Source organism: Lolium rigidum, chromosome 6, assembly GCF_022539505.1.
Source record: "Lolium rigidum isolate FL_2022 chromosome 6, APGP_CSIRO_Lrig_0.1, whole genome shotgun sequence".
Taxonomy (NCBI): domain Eukaryota; kingdom Viridiplantae; phylum Streptophyta; class Magnoliopsida; order Poales; family Poaceae; genus Lolium; species Lolium rigidum.
Window position 1 is genome coordinate 79,369,710 of NC_061513.1, and position 22,049 is coordinate 79,391,758.

The 22,049-nt window shown below is 41.9% G+C and overlaps 1 protein-coding gene across 2 annotated transcripts; it reads right to left on the minus strand.

Moving 5' to 3' along the window:
- Window positions 1-4,889: 4,889 nt before the first annotated feature.
- On the minus strand, window positions 4,890-9,670 carry LOC124661503 (probable WRKY transcription factor 4). 2 transcript variants are annotated; one of them, XM_047199370.1, is made up of 3 exons: window positions 9,199-9,670; window positions 8,965-9,099; window positions 4,890-5,683 (listed from the first exon to the last, which is right to left on the minus strand). In XM_047199370.1, the coding sequence occupies exons 1-3, from the start codon at window positions 9,555-9,557 to the stop codon at window positions 5,251-5,253; spliced, it is 927 nt and encodes a 308-aa protein (XP_047055326.1). In that variant the 5' UTR covers window positions 9,558-9,670; the 3' UTR covers window positions 4,890-5,250. The 2 variants fall into 2 exon arrangements, with proteins under 2 accessions (XP_047055326.1, XP_047055325.1); XM_047199369.1 differs by having other exon boundaries at window positions 8,965-9,105.
- Window positions 9,671-22,049: the final 12,379 nt, after the last annotated feature.

A 22,049-nucleotide genomic window follows, 5' to 3' on the forward strand; every position in this document is an offset into this window, starting at 1 on the left:
CCCGCCAAATCCCGCCGCTCCCGCCAAATCGCGCCTATACCGCCGCGCACAGGCCTCCCAAAACATATCCCGCCGCCGATTTCTTTCTCCCTCCCGCCGTCCACCCGCCGCCGCTACCCTCTCTACATGGCGCCGCCGACAGCCCCCAAAAAGATGGCGAAGAAAGCGGCCAAGAAGCCGCCGGGCAATGGAACGAAAGGGGCGACAACGCCGTTCGCGAAGCCGCGGAAGGCGCCGGCTGCGAAGAAGAAGCCTGAAGGATGGACCGACGATCAATGGCAGCAAGATTGCCTGCGCCGGAAGCTATCGACGGCGGAGCGGAAAGGACGGAGGGCGGCGGAGCTGGAGAAGAAGGCTCAGGCGGCGCGCCAGCACCAGCACGTAATGGTCGGGTGTATCGCAGGCGTCGATCACGAAATGCCTCGCCGACGTCTCCTCGACCTTTATCTCCCGCGACAAGAAGGCCGACCAAAGGTGGGCCGAGCTGCTCAAGAGGCAAGAGGAGAAGCTGGAGCTCAAGAAACGCAGGGACGACATGTCCCTGCCGAGAACGTCGACGAGAGGAATGTCTCCCCGGACGCGAGCGGCGCACAACTTCTTCAAAGGCCAGATCCTCGACGACATCGAAGCCAAAATGGCGGCGGCGGACGCGGCGGCCCCGGCCGCGGCATCGGCGGCAGCGGCAGCGCAAGCAAGAGCAGGCGACGCGTCTTCTATCGCTACACCTGCGTCGGCCTCTGCGTCGGCGACGGAGCGACGCACCATGCACAGCAACAGGCGGATCGCGACGAGGTCACCGTGCTCGACGGGCCGGCGTCGACTCAGGATACGACGCCGTCCCCCAACCCCTTCCCCTTCTTCTAATTTGCATGCACCACCGGTCCGTAATATGATCGCGCGCCCGATACTTTGATCGATCGCCGCTACTCTGATCGCGACGAATCGGCGGGAACGATCTCTTTTGAATGCATCTACTTGAATTTCTGATTGGGGGCGGCGTTTGGGGGACGTGGCTGGGGAGCGACGTCCCCCAAACGCGGCACGAACGAAACACGTACCCCAAACGCTCGATCCGGCGCGATTTGGGGGATGGTTTGGGGGACGCGACTGGAGATGCTCTAAGGTACCCATATTAGACGCTTCACGCGGAGGGAAGCCACTCAAGATGCGCCCCTTCCATCGCTATAGTTTTTAAACGGGTCGACCCACTAGAAGTTCTCCTACTGTGACCGCTGTCACCTGCCGGGTGCCTTCTCTCTCGTCGGAGCAGCGCCGGAATAGTAATGACCGGTGAAGCCCCGATAATGAAAAATCAAGTGGCATCAAAGAAGAGAAATTAGCTAGTCCACGGACGGTTAGTGGTTCCAATAAATCGTCCTAATCACAGAGCTCTCACGAAAAGGACTACTGCACGGGAGGATCACTATAAATCTATAATCCCACTGAATAACCACTCTTTTTTGAGCCGACTCGATGGTTAGCCAATCAATAACATCTCGGATAATTAATTGTCTTTCGGTTGTTGCGATACGGTTTGTTAGGCGGCAGTCGACTCCTTTCGTCTAGATTGTTTTTGCACTTGGGAGTCATGGAGTATAAGAGCATCTCCAGTCGCGTCCCCCAAACGGCGTTTGGGGGACGGCGGACAAGAAATGGGGAAAAAAGTTGTCCAGTCGCGTCCCCCAAAGCTAATTAGAGCCTCATTTTGTGTCCGGCGTCCCCGGTAGAGACTCTATGTATGAGTCTCTACCGGGACGCCGGACACAAAATGAGAGCCCATATGCATGCATGCAGCCCCTGGTCCCCACATGCTAGTCTTTTTCCCCACACTTTCTCTCACCTACTTTTCCCACATGGGGTGGTCCCCTTTATTAAAATGCATGCATCCGGACGCTGTTTGAGGGACGCGGCTGGAAAGGGCCTCTTTTTTGTACAGATTTTTTGTCTCTTTTTGTCCGGCGCGGTCTCAAACGTGCCCCAAATCATTTATGCCGGACGCTTTTTGAGGGACGCGACTGGAGATGCTCTAACTCGGGCGCTTGCCGGTGGGTGTATGGGAGGATTAAAGTCTTTCAATTGCAGTGATTGCCTGATGTGTTACCTATCCACGTCGCAGCATGTCCGCGTTTTCTTAACAAACATCACCCCTAGTATACTTCAGTTTGAAAGTTTCTTATTCTGAAGTAACAGACTGGTCTCCCATCAAAACCACTGGTCTACTCTCGTTAAAAGCGTTATGTCCGGTCATCTCTCAAAGGAAACTGACGAATTAAGGCGAAAGGTGGAGTTACCATTAAGAGGCCACAACATGGATACTCCCCCTAATGAACTGATTACTCTCCCTGTTTTTATTTAGTTTAGGTTCTAGGTTTATTTAAAACTGAATTTTGTAAAGTTGGATTTTTTTAAATATCAACATTTACAATCTAAAATATTTGTAATTAGAATTTTCATAAAGAATATTTTCATATTACGTATTATGGATGTTGATATTTTTTTCCAATATTGTTAGTTAAGCTCTATAAAGTTTGACATTGACTAAACCAAGAATAAGAATTAAATAGAAACATAGAAGTATCAAAAGGAGAAAATTTAGTATCTACTTCATCTGTTTCATATTAATTGCTAATTCAGGCGGAAGTGGGCCAAATAAACCACATATGCTTGATAGTTTGCTCATGATTTTTTTTCCAAATATCATTTTTAGGTACACAAGTAGCTACTTCATCATAGATCCAGAAAGATTTTTCCAAGATTTAACCCCTAGCTAAGAATGTTCATGCTCGCCATTTCGGGCACAATTTTAATCAAGCACAAGTAGTTCAATAAATGGAAAACCTTGGGATTGTGTCATGCTATGTGATCTAGTTGATGGTAAAAATAAGAAAATTATATTATCACAAATATTCTAAAAGCCCCTCTCAGAAATGATCTACGATGTACGAAGTTTCATGGCTTTTAAGCCAAATGATCTAGATCATGACCATAACCATGGCATAGTTTCTTAAAATGATCCCATATTATGCACATGTGTGCATAACTGCATATTGTGATGGAAAACAATGTTGGTTTGGGGGTTTTTAATTTTCTTCTCACATAAACCTCATTTTCATTCTTCTCGGTGCAAAAATAGGTTTTTTGTAAAGCACCTACCAATAACCCATTCCAAATTGGATCATCCAAAAAAAATTAAAAAAATAGTAGACCATATTTTATGTAAAATTCACTAACTAGTTAGATCTCAAAATATTTATGGGTACCTCTCACTAAAATATTCACTGAGAGGTGGGTCAAATTTGAACTACATGTGATTGAAAGCTTGCTCATAATTTTTTTACAAAATCATTTTTAGGTTCACCATTGTCATTTAATGGAATATCCACTAAGAATTTCAGTAATTTTCAAACTTCATAGTTATTTTCGCCAATTTAAATGGTCCTATTTCGGTTTTCAAACGTAGGTTATGCACTCCAGACGACGTAAAATGATAAATTTGCCAACAAGAAAGTTATGCATATCTTCAATACGTACCAAATATACTTTTGTATAATCTCGATACGAGAACATATGCAAAATTGACGGTGAAATTATATTTGCATACTTTTCAAAGAATGAAAGTCCTTACATTTATGTGGACTCAAATTTACAAGAAATGCACATTTACTCCCTCCGTTTTTATTTACTTCATGTTCTGTGTTTAGTTAAAGTCAAACTTTACGAAGTTTGACCAAGATAATAGAAAAAAATCACCAACCATTATATGCTCGGTCGAACCCACACTATATATTTGTGCCTCTATTATTATTTCCCATGAATATTCTTGTTTCGTTGGGTCTGCTTTGCGGGTTTTGCGCATCCTGCATGTCAGGTGCGGGCCCAGTTTGTTATGTGTAGTAGGAAGCTGGTCCTTCATGTCAATTGGTGGGCCTATCTGGCAGTCATTTGTGGGTCTCTCCTGCCAATTGAGTGGGGTTCACGATATTGGCATGCATGCCTACTAGGTAGGCCTCACGTGGAAAGTAGGTCCCACATATCATTGGTTGTACTGGGATCTCCTGGTCAACAAGTCAGTGTGTGGGCTCCACCTATCAGTTGTATATTTGAACCTAGTTATATCATGTAAGCAAAAGTTGACGCGCAATAAGACACAAAGGAGAAATTGCTGAGGTGGCTGACCATTCATTTTGAATCATCGCGAATTAGCAGCCACGGCCATTTAAATTGGTCGTAATCACCTAAAGATAAGGTTGTAAGCCATATCATTTTCTCTATGACCATTTCATGCAACAAAATTATGACCTTTTAGATTAAAATGGTCGTAATGATTTAGGGTTTGGATCCTCTCAGACGCCTTCAACCATTTGGTGTGAAATGGTCATAAATCTATGATCATTTCACCAACGATCACTATAAAAAGATCACTAGTTAATATATTTCCAGTAGTGAAGGACCAAACTACTCCACGACATTAGTTGCACTGTGTCACATGTACCAGCAAAATCCAAATGGAGGCCACGCTCTAGGGGCCTTTATTTTCAAAAAAATTAAATCAAATCATGTGTGTATAGTTAATGGTGTATGTTATAGCACACAAAGTCTGAATATGAAATAACTTGTGTATAGTGGATACTGCATATATAGAATTTATCACTTTTTCATAGCCTGATTAAACTACAAACAATTTCACATTGAAAATGTTCACATTTGTACAAACATCAATGACTATATATCCACACTTTATTAAAAAAGAAATTTGTATAATGATATTTTAAATTTTCTAAAGTAAAGGACAACCGGAGAAGCTCGGCCTCCGTTTATCTGCACTTTATAGTTTTGAAGACTGTAAAAATGATGCTTAAAATTTCAAAATTAAAGGACAACCTGAAGCTTGGCCTCCCTTTATCCATCTGCGCTCCATATTTGAGTACATATATAACCTTGAAGTACATACATGCAACCCGAATAACTAGTACATGTATACTCCATATTAGTATATGTAGTCAAATAGGTTGTAAGTATGCCAGCTGCTATTGTTCTATCGACATGCCACCCAGGTATATATGATATTCGTTGGTGTCGCCCAAGGCCCATAAACATGCTTGGTTACCTCGGTTGTTTTTTCTTCCTCGACACCAGGGTCAGATATTTTGATCATCACTATACAAAACACCTTTGTCGATCACCTACGTATATAGTGCAGTAGTGCACTTACCCTCCCTAATAAGCCTCTAGTGGCCAAGCCAGGCTCGATCATATCCTCTGTGCCGGAAGTAGAGATTCCAGGGACCACAACGTGTCCTGGCCAGAGCCAGACCAGTTGGACGGCGGCGAGTCGGAAGAAGAAAGCATGGTGGCGTCATCAGCGGCACGCGGCACGGCAGAGGACGCCGAGCCATCGCACGAATCCGTGGCCGCACGCTGCAGGCCGTCACGGCCGCGTCCCCTTTGACTGCTCTGCAGCTTGATGACCCCTCGCGCCTCTTCGTCGGACGCCGGCGGCGAGGATCTGCAGGTCTTCTTCTTCTCGCCGGGTAGGTCCTGGGGCAGGAGGCGCCGGAGCAGCTGCTGCGGGCCGTGGAGGTGCGTCCCCTCGTAGGTGACGATGAGCATCTCCGGGTCGTCGGTGGACTTCTCCACGTGCTTCTTGGCGCTGCAGTGGGAGCTCGTGCACTTGTAGTAGCTCCTGCATGCATATGGTCAGATGGAAGTCGATCTAATGCCACGTACGAACATAGATGGTCCTCGTCGCCGACGGCGTATCAAAGTAGTTCGATCAAGTGCACATGCATGGAGTTGGAGATAGTTTGTCCTCTCGCCGCACGAGGCAAGAAAGTGATCGGTAAGCTAGGCAGAAAACTTGTAAAGGTGCTCTCTGTAAGCCTTGGGTTAGAGTACATACCTACTCGGATCAGCCAAAGAGTAAAGTTGAAGTAGAGTTAACCGCTTGCTATAGCCTATTGCTACCTATAGCTACTTTGTATCAGTTTTGTATCAGTTTGCCGGCAACAGCCTTATTAATTTTAGAGCCAATTTAAGGTAGAGATAGATACATACAGACCGTCCAAACAAACTGATCGAACGGTTCGGATTTACTATCAAACAAGTAGTATTTTCTCACAAAAAGTCAAAGTCGGCACATTGACGATAAAATCCGGCCAACCAGATTTGCTAGCTTCCCTAATATATGGACCTTCCATATACTAGTTTCTTTAATTTTTCTCATAATAAATTTCCCTTTTGTAACTTTCCTTATACGTTACAAAAATAAATGGGTGCATGCATAGCTAGAAAATCTGTTCAACGGCCATACAAATTCACAGGGAAAAGAAAAAGGATCCATGGTTTGCATTATCTAGGTGGAAAGTGTGGACTTTTTTTAGGTAATTATATTTTTCAAGTCAGAACCTAGCGGATCAAGTATAAACACATCTCTAGTAGACCTATACCTACAAATTAATATTCCTTCATATGGGTAATTAGCTAGATCATTGTATCGTTGATTTTGTCATTAGATGTCAATATGTAGATACATCGGTACTCTCTCCATTACAATGGATAAGACCTATAAAAACTCCCTCAAAAATGAATAAGACCTATAAATTTAGTCCAAAGTCAACTTCCTCGTAATGTGAATAATGGTGTAGACAAAATACGATACCAAATTAATATTTTCATAGTAGATTAACCGTTAAAAATATTTTATAGTATACTTGTATCATGTTACTATATAATTTTTTATTTGGTTAAACTTTATAAGTTTTGACTGCTTTGTATTGTTCGATGTTTCTTTTAATGCCAGTGTCTTTTTCGCAAAATTTTTTTTGCACGGGAACATTCACCCTTTGTCATGATTTTAACATCCATTCTATGGAGTATAAGATAGTAGGTCTGCGAGCTAGCTTGTGATAACCAGAGTTGTAATCAAATCTCTTCTAGAATATGGGAATAAATCAAAAATACCAAAATTATTAGTTTCCTAGAATTCGACGACTCAATACTACTAGCCCATATGACTAGTAATTGCACCGTAAAACAGCTCAAGGCAGAGCTACGGCCTAATGTTTAAAAATCTATAGCTGGCTCTACGCTGACATGGACAATAGTTTGTTATAAAGATGTAGTTGCCCCGTCCAGAAATAAGCCACCTTTGTCGAAATTTATGTTTATCTACATTCCAAAACTTTTGTAGATACATGCCAATCTAGATAAATTTGAGTCACTTATTTCTGGATGTACTATTTAACTGATACAATACCCACCTTACAGCCTCACAAAATACTATGTAAAACACGTGCTGCATCAAACTCATGTCAACAACTCTCTACTTTTCTCTCTCCCCTAACTCAGTAAAAATATATTATTTAATTATTATAGCATGCTTACAAAGTTAGCTTATTGCACTTTCTCTAACGGCTCTACATAGTATATATGTGTGAGAGTGAGGCCGACTTGTTAAAATAAATATATTGCCTAGCTCTTTTGCATCGGTTTAGACTTTTAAAAAAAGTTAGCTAATAGTATATCAATTCTATACTACCCATTCTCGAGTTCGACGATATACATGACAGAGAGTGCTTTCTGGGAACAGACTTTCGCAGGACGCAGTAGTATAAAACTCCATCTATTGCGTGTCGTTGTTGTGAAATTATTGAAGGTTTCCTATCTTCTCAACCGAAAAATTGAGCCCATCATGGGCGTAATTAATTAATCATGTTCACAAGGTTGTTTAATATTATTTTTTGATTGAATGCTCTCAGGTGGGAGCCGCGCTGGATGCATGATCGAACTAGCAGCCGGTGTGGTGCATGCATGTATGCTCAGCTGGTTAATTACTGCGAAAAGAAGAGGCTCCTATGAAATCAGAAATTGTGCATCCAGTTGACAAAGAACAGGGTTGTAGCTCCCTGGGCTATCCCTATCGCTAGCTCATCTGTTTTCGTCGGTTGCTATTTGTTGGACCCCTGTATCCAATCAGTTACTTAAATGCTGCTTAATTATGCATTAGCCAAGGAGTAGTTAGGTTTGCAACTATCGTTAACTAAATGCTTGCTGTGGCTTTGCAATTGATGTTTAAGCTGCAAATTTTGCCGATCTGGTAGCTAGCTCGCACAGCATGTGTAATACCTGGAAAGCTCTAAGAAAGCCCCAAAGCTATTATGGACACGTAACATCATGCCCGATCGACAACGAGAGGCTTCGCGCGGCTGTAGTCCCATAGACACATGGACTGTCAGTGCAGCGACTTTGCTCCATCTCCAGCTGCTAACCACCCCAGCCCAGCTCTAGCATCATGGTACGGCGAATATTGGGACCGACCCACCCGTCTGTGCGCCAAACCCCTATCTTTAACTTGTTTTCTTCTTATTTAGATACTACTCCATGATTTACAATACCACACGCGGCATCGTTGAATCGCACAAAGTTGACCATGTCTAGCTCACCCTAGCATGATCATGTGTACGCTCAGAGTCTTACATTGAACTACCCTTAGATAGTTAATTGTTGTTGTGATTTTAGTTTAAATTTGAACAAACATGATAAGAATTATGAACGGAGCGAGTATCATTTTGCAAATTACCTAAGCTCGATCTACAGGCCTTGCCCGGTGGATGCATGCATGCATATGATCTTACTATACATTCATTTTATTTCGAAATTAAATGAGGAGCCTAGCCTGGCCTTTGCATCAAAATGATACACACAACCTTCGTCTATTGCATAGTTTTCAGATTCAGATTTACAAATTTACGGATCACCAAAAGTCTCAACATAAATCAACCAGCGAAATAAATCATATAGAAAACCTCTACGCATTTTATATTCTAATGGGTTGCCGCCTGCCGGCCTGGTCGAAGAACTTACTATGCATTCATCAATACCAGAAAACGATTATCAAAGTACAACAATTCAAAGTTGAAGCTAGGTAGGAAGATAGCTGGATGTAAAATCGATAAGTGCGTTAACCTGGGATGGGGGTTGTTCTTGATGCACTTCTGCCCATACTTCCTCCACTTGTACCCGTCCGTCGGCGTCTTGCCGCCGCAGCTCCTCACCTTGGCCGTGTGTCTGCTCTCCAGCGGCGTACTCGGCGCTCCGTACCTGCGGCTTTTCAGCCGAAACCATACACAGATTAGTCCTCTCGTTTGATCAACAACGATCAGTGCTAAATATTCACGGATCGACACGCGCTAGCTGCACCTAAAATACAGCGAGCCGAAGCGGCGGCTGGAGGGGTACGGCCGAGACCACAGCGCCTTTTGGATGTCCCTGATCGTAGGGCCGGAGTACACCGAGCACATAGCCTGCCTAGCCACCGACGCCGGCGGCAACCGCTCGTGCTCGGCTGCGGTGCTACTGCCGCCGCTGTTGCACCGACCAGATATTGAGCCTCCCTTGTCGCAGGAGTGGTTCTTCTCCGAGTCGCCGGCCGGGACCAGCGAGGCAAGGAGGCTGTCGTCGCTAAGGAGCTCGCTTATGAGCTGATCGTCGAGCTCGCCCGGCCAGACGCCAGCCTCGTGTTCACCTGCGACGGCCTGAGCCCTCGGCACATCTCCCATCTCTTGTTCGTGGATAGCAAGGAGCCCACGCCTCTGATGAAGGGATTGATCACATGTTACCCACGGCTCAAAAGCTTTTATATAGACGTGGAGTCTATGTGGATGACGTGTGGAACTATGCATCGAATTTCAGCTGTAAAAAGAACCACGCTGATGAAGACATTTCCGGAATGCTCGCCTAATTAAGGGGTAGCTCGACCGTTGAGTCCAACTGCGAAATGGGCAAAGTTATTATTTTTCTAAGGTAAACTAACAAGGTAGTACTGTACTATTGTTTTTTGAGCGTGGCCTGATATAAGAACTGCTATTTTGAAAGAAAATAAATACTCTATTCATACGGGCTCCCCTAGCTAGCGAACGATTGCTAGGGAGAGAATGAGCGATCGGTTTCTAACCAATTTTTTTCTTTCCATTTTTTGCAAATTTTGGACTGTAGTGGAGGCTATTGATGGAAAGTTCTGCATGCATGTAGAAACAGACGAATCTGCTGATGTCAGCGGAATCTTTTCTAAATTTCAAAATTCAAAACGTTTTAACTTTCAAACGACAACTCCAAATTAAGACCCGCTTTCACCAATAAATCCGTCTCGACGAGATCTTCAAAACTAGCACCCACGTTGATATGTTTCGAGAAACTTTTTTTCTGGCTAACAGTTATCGACCCTCTCATATTCGAATAATCAACCCCTCCGTACTTGAGTGATCAACGGTAAATGTATAAAATTATCAACCTGGTGCAGGGTATTGAGGGAAAGTTCTGCATGCATGCACAAATAGACGAATCTGCTGATGTCAGCGGAATCTTTTCCAAATTTCAAAATTCAAAACGTTTTAACTTTCAAACGACAACTCCAAATTAAGATCCGCTTTCACCAATAAATCCGTCTAGACGAGATCTTCAAAACTAGCACCCATGTTGATATGTTTCGAGAAACTTTTTTTCTGGCTAAAAGTTATCAACCCTCTCCTATTCGAATAATCAACCCCTCCGTACTTAAGTGATCAACGGTAAATGTATAAAATTATCAACCTGGTGCAGGGTATTGAGGGAAAGTTCTGCATGCATGTAGAAACAGACGAATCTGCTGATGTCAGCGGAATCTTTTCCAAATTTCAAAATTCAAAACGTTTTAACTTTCAAACGACAACTCCAAATTTAGATCCGCTTTCACCAATAAATCCGTCTCGACGAGATCTTCAAAACTAGCACCCATGTTGATATGTTTCGAGAAACTTTTTTCCGGCTAAAAGTTATCAACCCTCTCCTATTCGAATAATCAACCCCTCCGTACTTGAGTGATCAACGGTAAATGTATAAAATTATCAACTCCAGTGCAGGGTATTGAAGGAAAGTACTGCATGCATGCACAAATAGACGAATCTGCTGATGTCGACGGAATCTTTTCCAAATTTCAAAATTCAAAATGTTTTAACTTTCAAACGACAACTCCAAATTAAGATCCGCTTTCACCAATAAATCTGTCTCGACGAGATCTTCAAAACTAGCACCCATGTTGATATGTTTCGAGAAACTTTTTTTCTGGCTAAAAGTTATCAACCCTCTCCTATTCGAATAATCAACCCCTCCGTACTTGAGTGATCAATGGTAAATGTATAAAATTATCAACCGAAAGTTAATTTTATTTTAAACATTTTACCGAATATTTTTTAGTTTAGAAGCTATCAACCCGGTGTCCTGTTATTAATCAACGGTAAATATAAATAACTACCAACCCTAAAAATCTAACTTCATTTCGAATATTTTGGCGACTCTTTTTAGTTTAAAAGTTATCAACCCGGTGCTCCGTTATTTATCAATGGTAATTATAAAAAAACTACCAACCCTAAAAAGTATTTCATTTAGAATATTTTAGCGAACGTTTTTTATTTTACAAGCTATCAACCTGGTTCCTCGTTATTTATCACTGTAAATATAAATAAATAATAACCCTAAAAAGTATTTCATTTAGAATATTATAGCGACTCTCTTTTAATTTACAAGCTATCAACCCGGTGACCCGCTATTTATCAATGGTAAATATAAGTAAATATCAACCCTAAAAATTTAATTTAATTTAAAATATGTAGCGCCTCTCTTTTTTGTTTACAAGTTATCAACCCGGTGCCCCGTTATTTATCAACGGTAAATATAAATACCTAGCAACCTAAAAAGTAAATTTCATTTAGAATGTTTTAGCAAACTTTTGTTAGCTTACAACTTAAAAACAGTACTTAATTTGAGTAGCAAGTGGTAGTTCATTTGAGTTGCAAGTGGATCTTCCCACCCGTTATTTTCCCCCTTAAAAACCACTGGCCCGAAAAAGGGAATTGCAAAAGGACCCCTTAAACATGAATTACCGTACGAAAAATAAAACCCAAAAAGGGAATTGCAAAAAGGGAATTGCAAAAAGAGAATTGAGAGTCTGTCTCGTGCTGAAGAAAAAGAGTGAGATGCTATGTGTATGCATGCAACAACTTATGAAAGCGTGCTGAAAAGTTGGCTCATTAAATGCAAATCCATGAGATGCTCTGTGCATGTGCATGCAGTGTGAACGCTCTTGGCTGCATGCAACTTGCAAAGTAGTAATACAAGCTGTTAGTGTGAACACGTGTGAACGCAATTAAAACACTACGTGACAAAAAGAGAATTGACTCGCTTCCGCGAGCGCTTCCGCGCCACAAAAAGTGATTGCTCGAGCAATCGATTGCTAGGGAGGGGATTCGTATTCATACTATCCTCGCACTTGAATCCACGCGTTCTACTCTCTCACTCACAGGTAATTTTTGTGCCATGTAGATGTAACAATGACTACACTTACATGTGGAGCGGATATTTCGGCACCGAATCCGCATTCACATCTGTTTTTGAGGGTATAGTAAGTGTTTTGGGTGTCAAGGATAGTGTCAGCTGGATATCCATGCAAAATCCAGCAGATGGGGATTATCTGGTAATTTTGCGGATTACCCAAGGAGATTAACTAGAATAATATGATTTTACTACAATATATTTTGATGTAAGTTCATATATGCAGTCTAGTGAACCCAAGAAAATATAATTTCTACTATCCGTACAATGCAGACATCATATCACTAATTCCTTTTCCTCTCTCTCTCTCCCTCTCTCTCCCTCTCTCCCTCTCTCCCTCTCCCTCCCTCTCCCTCCCTCTCCCTCTCCCTCCCTCTCCCTCCCCCTCTCCCCCTCTCCCCCTCTCCCTCTCTCCCCCTCTCTCTCCCTCTCTCCCTCTCTCCCTCTCTCTCTCTCTCTCTCTCTCTCTCTCTCTCTCTCTCTCTCTCTCTCTCTCTCTCTCTCTCTCTCTCTCTCTCTCGCTCTCGCTCCACGATGACATATGTGGTCGTTTTTTCATACCACACATAAGTAACATACTTGTTTTTGTGCACATAAAACAATATGTGTTTTCATAACATAGTATTTTTTAAAAATTATTGCCATAATCTTTTCAAACGTCTGATGTTTGATTCTGTCTCGTTTCATTTTGAGCATTTAGGCTGTATTAAGTTTCTTAAATAATTGGACAGAGACTTTGTATAAATTTTCTTGTTATTCTTATAGAAATATAGTCCTCTATTTATACACGTATTTCGATAAGAGTTCGCTCCATTTCCTATCTGAATCCGTAGTTCGATATAATCCTTATTTGAATCCCCATTCACTAGTTGTCCAAACCGATCCGAATCCATCTAAATAATATGGTAAAGGACATGAAAAGAGTAAAATATGATCTGATCCAATCCATTTGAGTATTATTCTAAAATAGTTGCATTCACGGATGCGGTTTTCCGGTATGCCCAAGCTTGGAAGAAAAAAAGGAGTGTTGAAATATATCTTTTAGCAGCCATTCTCCAATGTTTGGACTACTGGATGAACTTACAAGCTCATTAGTTCAATAACTGAACATATTTTCAACACTTCAATCAATAATTAATTGACTGCACATCCTCTCAACAATAATCTTTATAATCCAATTATACCACCAGCTTCTCCACAATCGGTTAACCCTACTCCTAGCATTGCTATATTATTACACAATACTTTAAGTTGTTTGGTTTACATAATAAAACCCAAAAAATAAAATGTATGGTTTCAATGACATACATCTTAATTAGTAAAAAAGCATAGCCAACACAAAAAAGCATGTTTGATTACATCATGTAAACTAAACTACATATGAACTTATGAAGTAACGTACGGAAACACTTATCTAAAAATTATATCAAAAGAAAGTTATACTTTCAGATTTAGTGTGATAAAAAATCCTTGCTGGTATATCCTCTTCATTTCAACCCAACACATTGGTTTCATATTTCTACATCAACATTATTTTCTCTCTTATAAGTAATTAATAACCGATCTATGAATCTTCACCTTTATGTATATCTTATACCCGATCTATCTTTTTTGATTGACACCTAGGATGCCATTAAGATAATACTCTACGCACACATCCAATTGAGAACTCCTATATTACTCTGGTAATATTTTTGAAACTAAATCTTAAGGTAATAGGAGCAATCTGGCTCTGAAACCGGTATTTTACAAAATGTGGAAATCTCGATTGGAGCAAAAATAAGATAGTGTTGAATACATATACACTGGTTAATAGTGTTTGTAAAAAATGCAAAACAAATGTTTTCGAGTTGTAAAACATATTATGTTTGATATCATAGAAATAAAATTTATATAACCATGCCCATAGAACATAGCACAAACAACCATATATTAGCAAATCAAATCAATAATTTTCGGTGTTGATTCGAGTCCTTGGGGTGCACGACGAAGGTGAACACAGAACATGTTTGACTAGTTTCGTTTGCGAACTTAATCCTAAGGTTGTGCCAAGTGTCCTATCTGCCAGTCTTGAATATATCCAAAACAAATATTAGGAAATAAGTACAATACCAATAAAATCTCTATTGGATTGAAAATAGTTAAGTATCCCTACCTTATTTCTTTAGATATTCTCCCTTCATAGGACATCAGACGCCATAGTGTTGAATATACAAATACATAAGTGAATAGTGTTGGTAACAAATGCAATGCAAATGTTGCCGATGTTCGGTGATGTTACAAGGGACCATTAGAACATACATCATATAATATATAGTTTCACAACCACGAATTTGATGATGCATATATATCACTGATTATGTTCAAAGACAATATAAATAACATATTAATACATTAGAAACAATCATCATGGCATGGTTACTTCTAGGCCATATTTCCAACATGAGCTCACAATTTGCTAGTGGCATTGATGAACTCAACCACCTTATTTGGATCTTCTGCCCAAATATTACTTTTATCATTAAACGTAATGGCATCATCCATTGTGCATATTTGAAGTGTGTGTACAAGTTATATTCCCGGGACTAGTAAATAAAACACATGACACAAACCCCCTCGGATATGGGTCGCCATAGCATTCCCGGGATAGCACACGTCTGCGCTTGTTTTCTTGCCCGGTGTACTTCCCTGGGGAAAGTCTACAGGTGCACACCCTTTTCACCTTTGTTCCCGAGTTGAATTTCGGGTTAGCACCTCAGACTACACTCTTCAGCATGCCGTACCCTCGCTCGTTTTCTGGAGCATGCCCACTTATAAAAAATATGCAACACATTTGACAAAGTACACCCCTGTGGCCCTGTCCACAAATACATGCCATTGCAGCGTGAAATATGCCCACTTATAAAAGTAGACAACACATTTGGCAAATGATGCTCATCAATCGAGCAATACAAGGCCAACTGAAAAAAGAAACGTTTTAGCCAAAAACATCTCACGACTTTTCCCATCCAGTGCTTTTAACCATGACTTATTATTAACCATTAATTCAAAACTCAGAGGACAGACCTAAGGCGGATGGAAAGACCTGCAATACAGGAGTGAGAGACATCGTCTCAGCCGATTAATCTTTTAGTGCTCCTAGCGCTTGTGCAGATCACCGCTGCATAACTTCACGCTAGTCCATGCCTCTAGATTCCGCCACTTCTCCCTTCAGTTTCCCTGCTGGATCTTGAGATGTCACTAACTGACCTGTGTGTCCTTCAAGAATTATGGATGAGGCACGGGGAGAGGGAAGGTGGCGCCAGGTTGAGGATGTTGCTCAGCCTCGATCGCATTGATCTTGAGGGAATACATGAAAGGAAAGGGACGTGATGGCCAATGAATAAATTTCAGTGGGCACCCTTGCGGAATAAAAATAGGCTTGAGCATTGGTTCAGTTGAATAGTTGTAGAAGCCAAACAGTTTTACATGGAAGCGTAACAATTTTGATTAATTGATAATCATCATGCAAAAACTGAAAGGGAATAGTAATTTTATTTGGTAACAAGCTTGCTGATGTCGACATGTTGTATGTTGAGAGAAATAAGTTGGTAGGGTGTTAATATTTAGTTATACAAGAATTTTTAACCAAGCAATGTCGAAGCTGAGGCCCTAAGCTCCACCGTTGTAACCAAATGGTAACTTTGATCGATCACGAGACTTAGAGGGTGATTGTTTGGGTACATTATGAAGTGGGAATATTTTCCTTTTTTTTGACAAAAAAGTGGGATTAACTCTTCGTAGAGATAGAGAGAGAGATTCGATGTGTGTGTGTGGGCCTGTGGAGTGGGGGTCACTGTCCATAGAAAGGGAATAACTGATCCGATACTCCAGTAGTGTCACAAATTCTTCTTTCGACCTTGATTTACAAACCTGCCAGTGTTCTTTTGATGCGCTGCGGTTCGCGGGTTGCTACTATGCAATGATGGCTCGAGGTTCCATAGTACTGGTTTTAGAAAAAATGTACAAACATGTCAATGTTGTTTGATGCACACTGAGGTTCCATAGTACTGTTTGTAGAGTATACCAAAGAAACGGCAGAACTACATTTTTTTTATGAAGCACTACATGATTATTTGGCACTACCCTTGCAGCGAATCGCTAGATTCAATTATATTTATAGTTTGTACGCAGAAGAGCTTATTGGAGAGATACAGAAAATCATGAAAAAGATTCGATTAGATTCGCCTTAATTGCCACATGAACGTTTGTACTATCAAGCCAGGACTACATGTACTGTCTGCCGCCAAGAATTGCCACGTGAACAATTAGAACCAACGTGCTTCATTTCAAACCACTAGCTCACTAGCATGGTGATCCAGAGTCAGTTGGTAGATAAATGAATTATGTGGGCCAATGGAGTGTGACTAGGAAAGCCCAGCGCCAGTTTGATAACCTGATGTTAACACTTTTATAATCGATCTACCGGGATATATTCATAGTAACAAATAGTAATAGTAAAGATACATGAACTGTCTTTAACGATTGCAAGATAATAAAAATTAAAAGAAACGAGCAAATTTACGAGATCTCCAAAACAAAATTTTGCATTATTCTGAAGGCAATCAAAGATAAATACGGAACCATACCAATAAAGGTTCTCGCATAGATTTAATTTGAGTTGCAATGTTAAGGCTACGTGCAACTGTTGAAGTAGTCTATCAACATCAACAAGAGTAGACACCGGTTTGACTGGAAAAATTAACAGAATAACTTGGTCGATATCGCTAGGGAGCCAAGAGTATGAATCACCATTGTCGAGGACGTAGCAACCAGAAAAATATTGCAAGGATAATCCTCCTCACGGCAACCATGAGAAACGATCCAAAATTAATCTGGCGAAACAACATCTGAAGGACCATACATAGAGAATTGTAAGCTTCCAACACAACCACTAACGTCGGAAAGAAGATCTTGTTGTCGAACGAATGGCCAAAGATCACTTATTGTAGACAATAACATCATCGTTGGGGCAGAGGCTAAAAAGAAGACGGCTACCAAATCTCTAATCTAATATATTGAAACATTATATTAATAAAAAACTTCACGCATAGATCGGGTTGCCCACCCATGCCGATGGTAGCGAGGCTGGTCGTAGGAGGGGAACTGATCTATGGAGGAGGCGGAGGTAGGTGGCTGCTCTAGGTATTTCTAAGAGGTTTCTTCTACTTTCTTGTAGTATCGGTTTGGTACCATGTCGCACGGTTGTACATTACAAGCCTGATGTCATCATCTTTTACTAAGATATAGGTCACCTATTATGTTTCGTTGCATCACGGGTGATGCAGATCCGATCCTATGCGGTTCGGTTGGGTCACAAAAAAGGGCTCGGCTGCATAATGGTGGCGCGGTCCATGAGAGTACCAGAAATATCGGTCGCGTGATTCATAGGCCACGTCACTAGTGGTTTAGGGCTGGCCGGGTTCACTAGGGTCGTCCTAGTGGTGGCGTACAAATTTAATTACCTACACGTCATTGATAGTAAATTACTTGTGACATGCCACTGTTTCAAAATTACTCATGACATGCCACTATTTCAGCGCGCCACCCGTATTTTACGAAAATATTTGTGACATGAAAAGTGAGCATTACTCACTTGGTTAGAGAAGTGGATGTACAAGCCAAACACCTGGATTTAAGTCCTCACGGATACCAATTTAGGTTCTTATTATTTTTGAAAAAAGAAAAAATAGCCGTAGCAGGGGCTTTCACCACCGCATTTCTTACAGAAAATATACTAGTGACGTATGGATTCAAAAGCGTGTTGCTACGTGATGTCGCCTATAAGAATTATGTGTGGATTTTGGATTCAAAATGATCTCGCTGGTTGTCCCGCGCGTGTTCAAGACTCCCTAGTCTACGTTGGCTTGTGTATCACACGACGTGGTGATACATGTTCGTGTACAAACACACTCACGTCACATATGTTTGAAAGTTTATACTTTTTCTTTCACCATCTTCCTCATAATTAAATGTGTTGTCATTGCGTTATTAAATTAGCATGATCACGTCTGACTGTTTCATATACATGCATGCTTATTTTAAAATCTGTTTTATTTCCATGCGTGCATTTAACTTACGGAACTTGGCTCTGTCTCTATCTCTCTCCACAGGTTGAACGTTTTTCTTACCGTGTACATAGTGTCCGTGTGAAGTTGCATGTTAGCACAACTAAATTATGTATAATATAATTGAGATGATTTATGCTCCCAAATTAAACTTTCTTATTCCTGCCACTATTAGAGTTAATTATATTGTACTATATACATAATGGGTATAGAGTAGTACTCTACCCCAATACGTATTCCTCCTTGTACACGCCTACGGGGGCTCTTCATGTTCATATAAACACGTAACCGGTCGCCCAAGAGGGTTACGACCGTTCCTCCTAGACGTTTCACATGGTATCAGGCCCCTCCCTTCCACCCAACATCTAGCCTACGCCACGGGATCCTCCTCCCGCCGCCGCCACAGGACCTCGATCGTCGCCGAGCCTCTCTCCCGATCGACAACACCAAACACACTACGACCTAGCCTCTATAGGACCATGACATCCTCTCACAATCCGATCGCCCGATCATGTTCTGAAAAAACCGTAGTTGTTCCCTGCCGCGGCACAGAAATCGTCCGAACTTCTGCCGTGATAGCCTGCCGCGGCAAAGAAATCGCCGAAATCCATGCCGCGACAGCTCGCTTCGTCAACAAATCTGATGGCTTCTTCCTCTTCGTCTGTTGGGGTGCCGACCATTGGTGCCCCCTCTGCCACAAAGCTCACGCGGGAGAACCTCCTCTCATGGCAGGCTCAGGTCCTTCTCACCCTCTGTGGGGCTCGTGTCATGTGCCTACTTGAAGGTTCTGATCTGGCATCGCCCGAGTTTGTTGATGCTGAGGATGCTGACAAGAAGAAGATACATGTTTCCAATCCTGCATATGATATCTGGATCACGCGGGATCAACAGGTTGTGAGCTACATTGTCAACTCTTTGTCTGAAGATATTCTTTCTCATGTTTATGGTATGGTTCATGCTGCTGAAGTCGGGAGTGCTATCCATGAGCTATTTTCTTCGCAGTCTAAGTCATGGGTCTCCAACATCCGTGGTGCCCTCATCAACACCAAGAAACTTGATATGACAACCCAACAATACATCACTAAGATGAAAGGTTTTGCTTATGAGCTTGCTACTGCGGGCAAGACTGTTGATGATGATGAACTCAACGACTATATCATGAATGGACTTGATAGTTCCTATAATGATTTTGTTGCTACTCTCAAAGTTGCTCCATCCACCTCCATCAACGATATGTGCTCTCAGCGATATGTGCTCTCAGCTGCTGTCCTATGAGAATCGTGATGCTATGCTTTTCACTATGGGTAAGGCTTCACGGTCGTTTATATCGTCTGTCAATGCTGCCTCTCGTGTTCCAAACCCTGGCTATGGGGGCGGTCCGCCGAGGCTGCTAGCACCAGCACCATATATGCCCCCGCATCATCCTTCATATCAGCCGGCCACTCAGTATAAGTCGCCCCCCAGTATCACCTAGCTCCGCAGTATGTGTCAGTCCCACCCTACACACAACCGGCTCCATACATGCCTCCATAGCACCAGCCGATTCCATACATACCACCTTACCAGCAACAGTTTGCACCAGCACCGTATATGCAACCCTACATGCCCCCTCCACCGCAGCAGCGTCCTCCACGCCCTCAGCAGCATCCACAGCAGCCGCATCAGCTTCCATGCCAGGATCGCCCCAAGAAAGGGGCGCAAGGATCATCGTGCCACACCTTGGCAAGATGGTATCTTCTATCAGATTTGTAAGAAGGAAGGTCATCCCGCTGATGAGTGTTGATGGCGTTATGGTGATGATGATGATAACAAGCCACCAAAGGAAAACAAAGGTTCCTATGGAGTTGATACAAACTGGTATATAGACAGGAGCCACAAATCATGTCACTGGTCAACTCAACAAGCTCAATGTTCATGAACCATATCAGGGTCGTGATCAAGTTAATAATGCTACTGGACAAGGTATGGATATTGCTAATATTGGTCATTCTATTTTGCACACCCCTGATAGTTCTATACAACTTCATAATATTTTACATGTTCTTGATGCATCCATGAGTTTACTTTATGCTCATAAACTTGGCCTAGACAACAATTACTATATGGAGATTCACCCCTTCTTTTTCTTGATTAAGGATCGGGCAATGAAGGGCATCATGTTTAGAGGTCCCTGTGACGGTGGTTTATATCCTCTCACTCCAGTGTCTTCAGACCTCTCCAAGCATGTTCTAGTTACCATCAAGCCTTCATCATCCACGTGGCATCGTCGTCTATGCCATCCATCTTTGTTTATTGTTAAGCAAATTCTTAGGAAGCATAATATTTTATATTCCCTAGAAATAAATCCTTACATATGTGATCCATGCCAACAGGCTAAGAGTCATCAGTTACCCTATCCTGGATCAACTAGTGTGTCTACTGTTCCTTTGGAACAAAAAAATTCTGATGTATGGGGTCCTGCTCCTCTCTCTGTGGGCAAACATTTATATATGTAAGCTTCATTGATGATTTTAGCAAGTTCACTTGGATCTATTTCCTTAAGAAACGTTCTGAAGTGTATCAAGTTTTTCTTGATTTTCAACAGTATGTTGCGCGCCAATTTGGTCGCAAAATTCTCACCATGCAAACTAATTAGGATGGTGAATATGAGAAACTAAACAGTTTCTTTCAACGTGCAAGCATTGTTCATCATGTGTCATGTCCTCATGTTCATCAACAAAACGGTTATGCTGAACGCAAACACCGTCATATTGTTGAAGTAGGTCTTGTTTTACTTGCTAATGCTTCAATGCCTCTCAAATTTTTGGATGATGCTTTTATCATAGCCACTTTTCTTATCAATTTGCTTCCTACCATAGTCCTCAATCATGAGACTCCCACTGAAAAACTCCTCCAAGTCAAACCCAACTATGAGTATTTACGTGGTTTTGGTTGTGCTTGTTGGCCCAACCTTCATCCATATAACAAACACAAACTCTCTTTCCGTTCCAAATGTTGTGTTTTTCTTGGTTATAGTCCTCGCCACGAAGGAGTAAAATGTCTTGATGTGGCCATTGGTCGTGTCTATATTTCTCGAGATGTTGTCTTTGATGAGAATATTTTTCTGTTTGCTTCTCTTCATTCTAACGCTGGCCGCCATTTACGTGAATAGATGATTGATACGTCTCAAACGTATCTATAATTTTTGATGCTCCATGCTTGTTTTACACCAATTTGTATATGTTTTTCTCATGCTTCGTTGCACTTTTATACATTTTCCGGCACTAACCTATTAACAAGATGCCATAGTGTCAGTTTCCTGTTTTCTGCTGTTTTGTATTTAATAAAAGTTGTACAGGAAATATTCTCGGAATTGGATGAAACAAAAGCCGAAGTCAATATTTTACCGTAACGAAGACTGAGTCCAGAGGGGAGTCGAAGAAGAGGCGCAGGGCAGCCAGACCAGCCCTAGGCGCGGCCTAGCCCTAGCCGGCGCCTAGGGGTGGTGTGTGCCCCTTGGCCTCCACCGACATCGCCCCTCAGCCTATTTAATCACGATCTCAAGAAAAACCTAAACACCCGAGCCTCCATCCACGAAAA

Coding starts and splice junctions, on each gene's coding strand:
- LOC124661503 (XM_047199369.1), bottom strand. CDS start 9,557: ATGGGAGATGTGCCGAGGGCTCAGGCCGTCGCAGGTGAACACGAGGCT. Junction 9,106..9,198: donor TTCGGCTCGCTGTATTTTAG/GTGCAGCTAGCG, acceptor TCGGCTGAAAAG/CCGCAGGTACGGAGCGCCGA. Junction 5,684..8,964: donor AAGAACAACCCCCATCCCAG/GTTAACGCACTT, acceptor ATATGCATGCAG/GAGCTACTACAAGTGCACGA.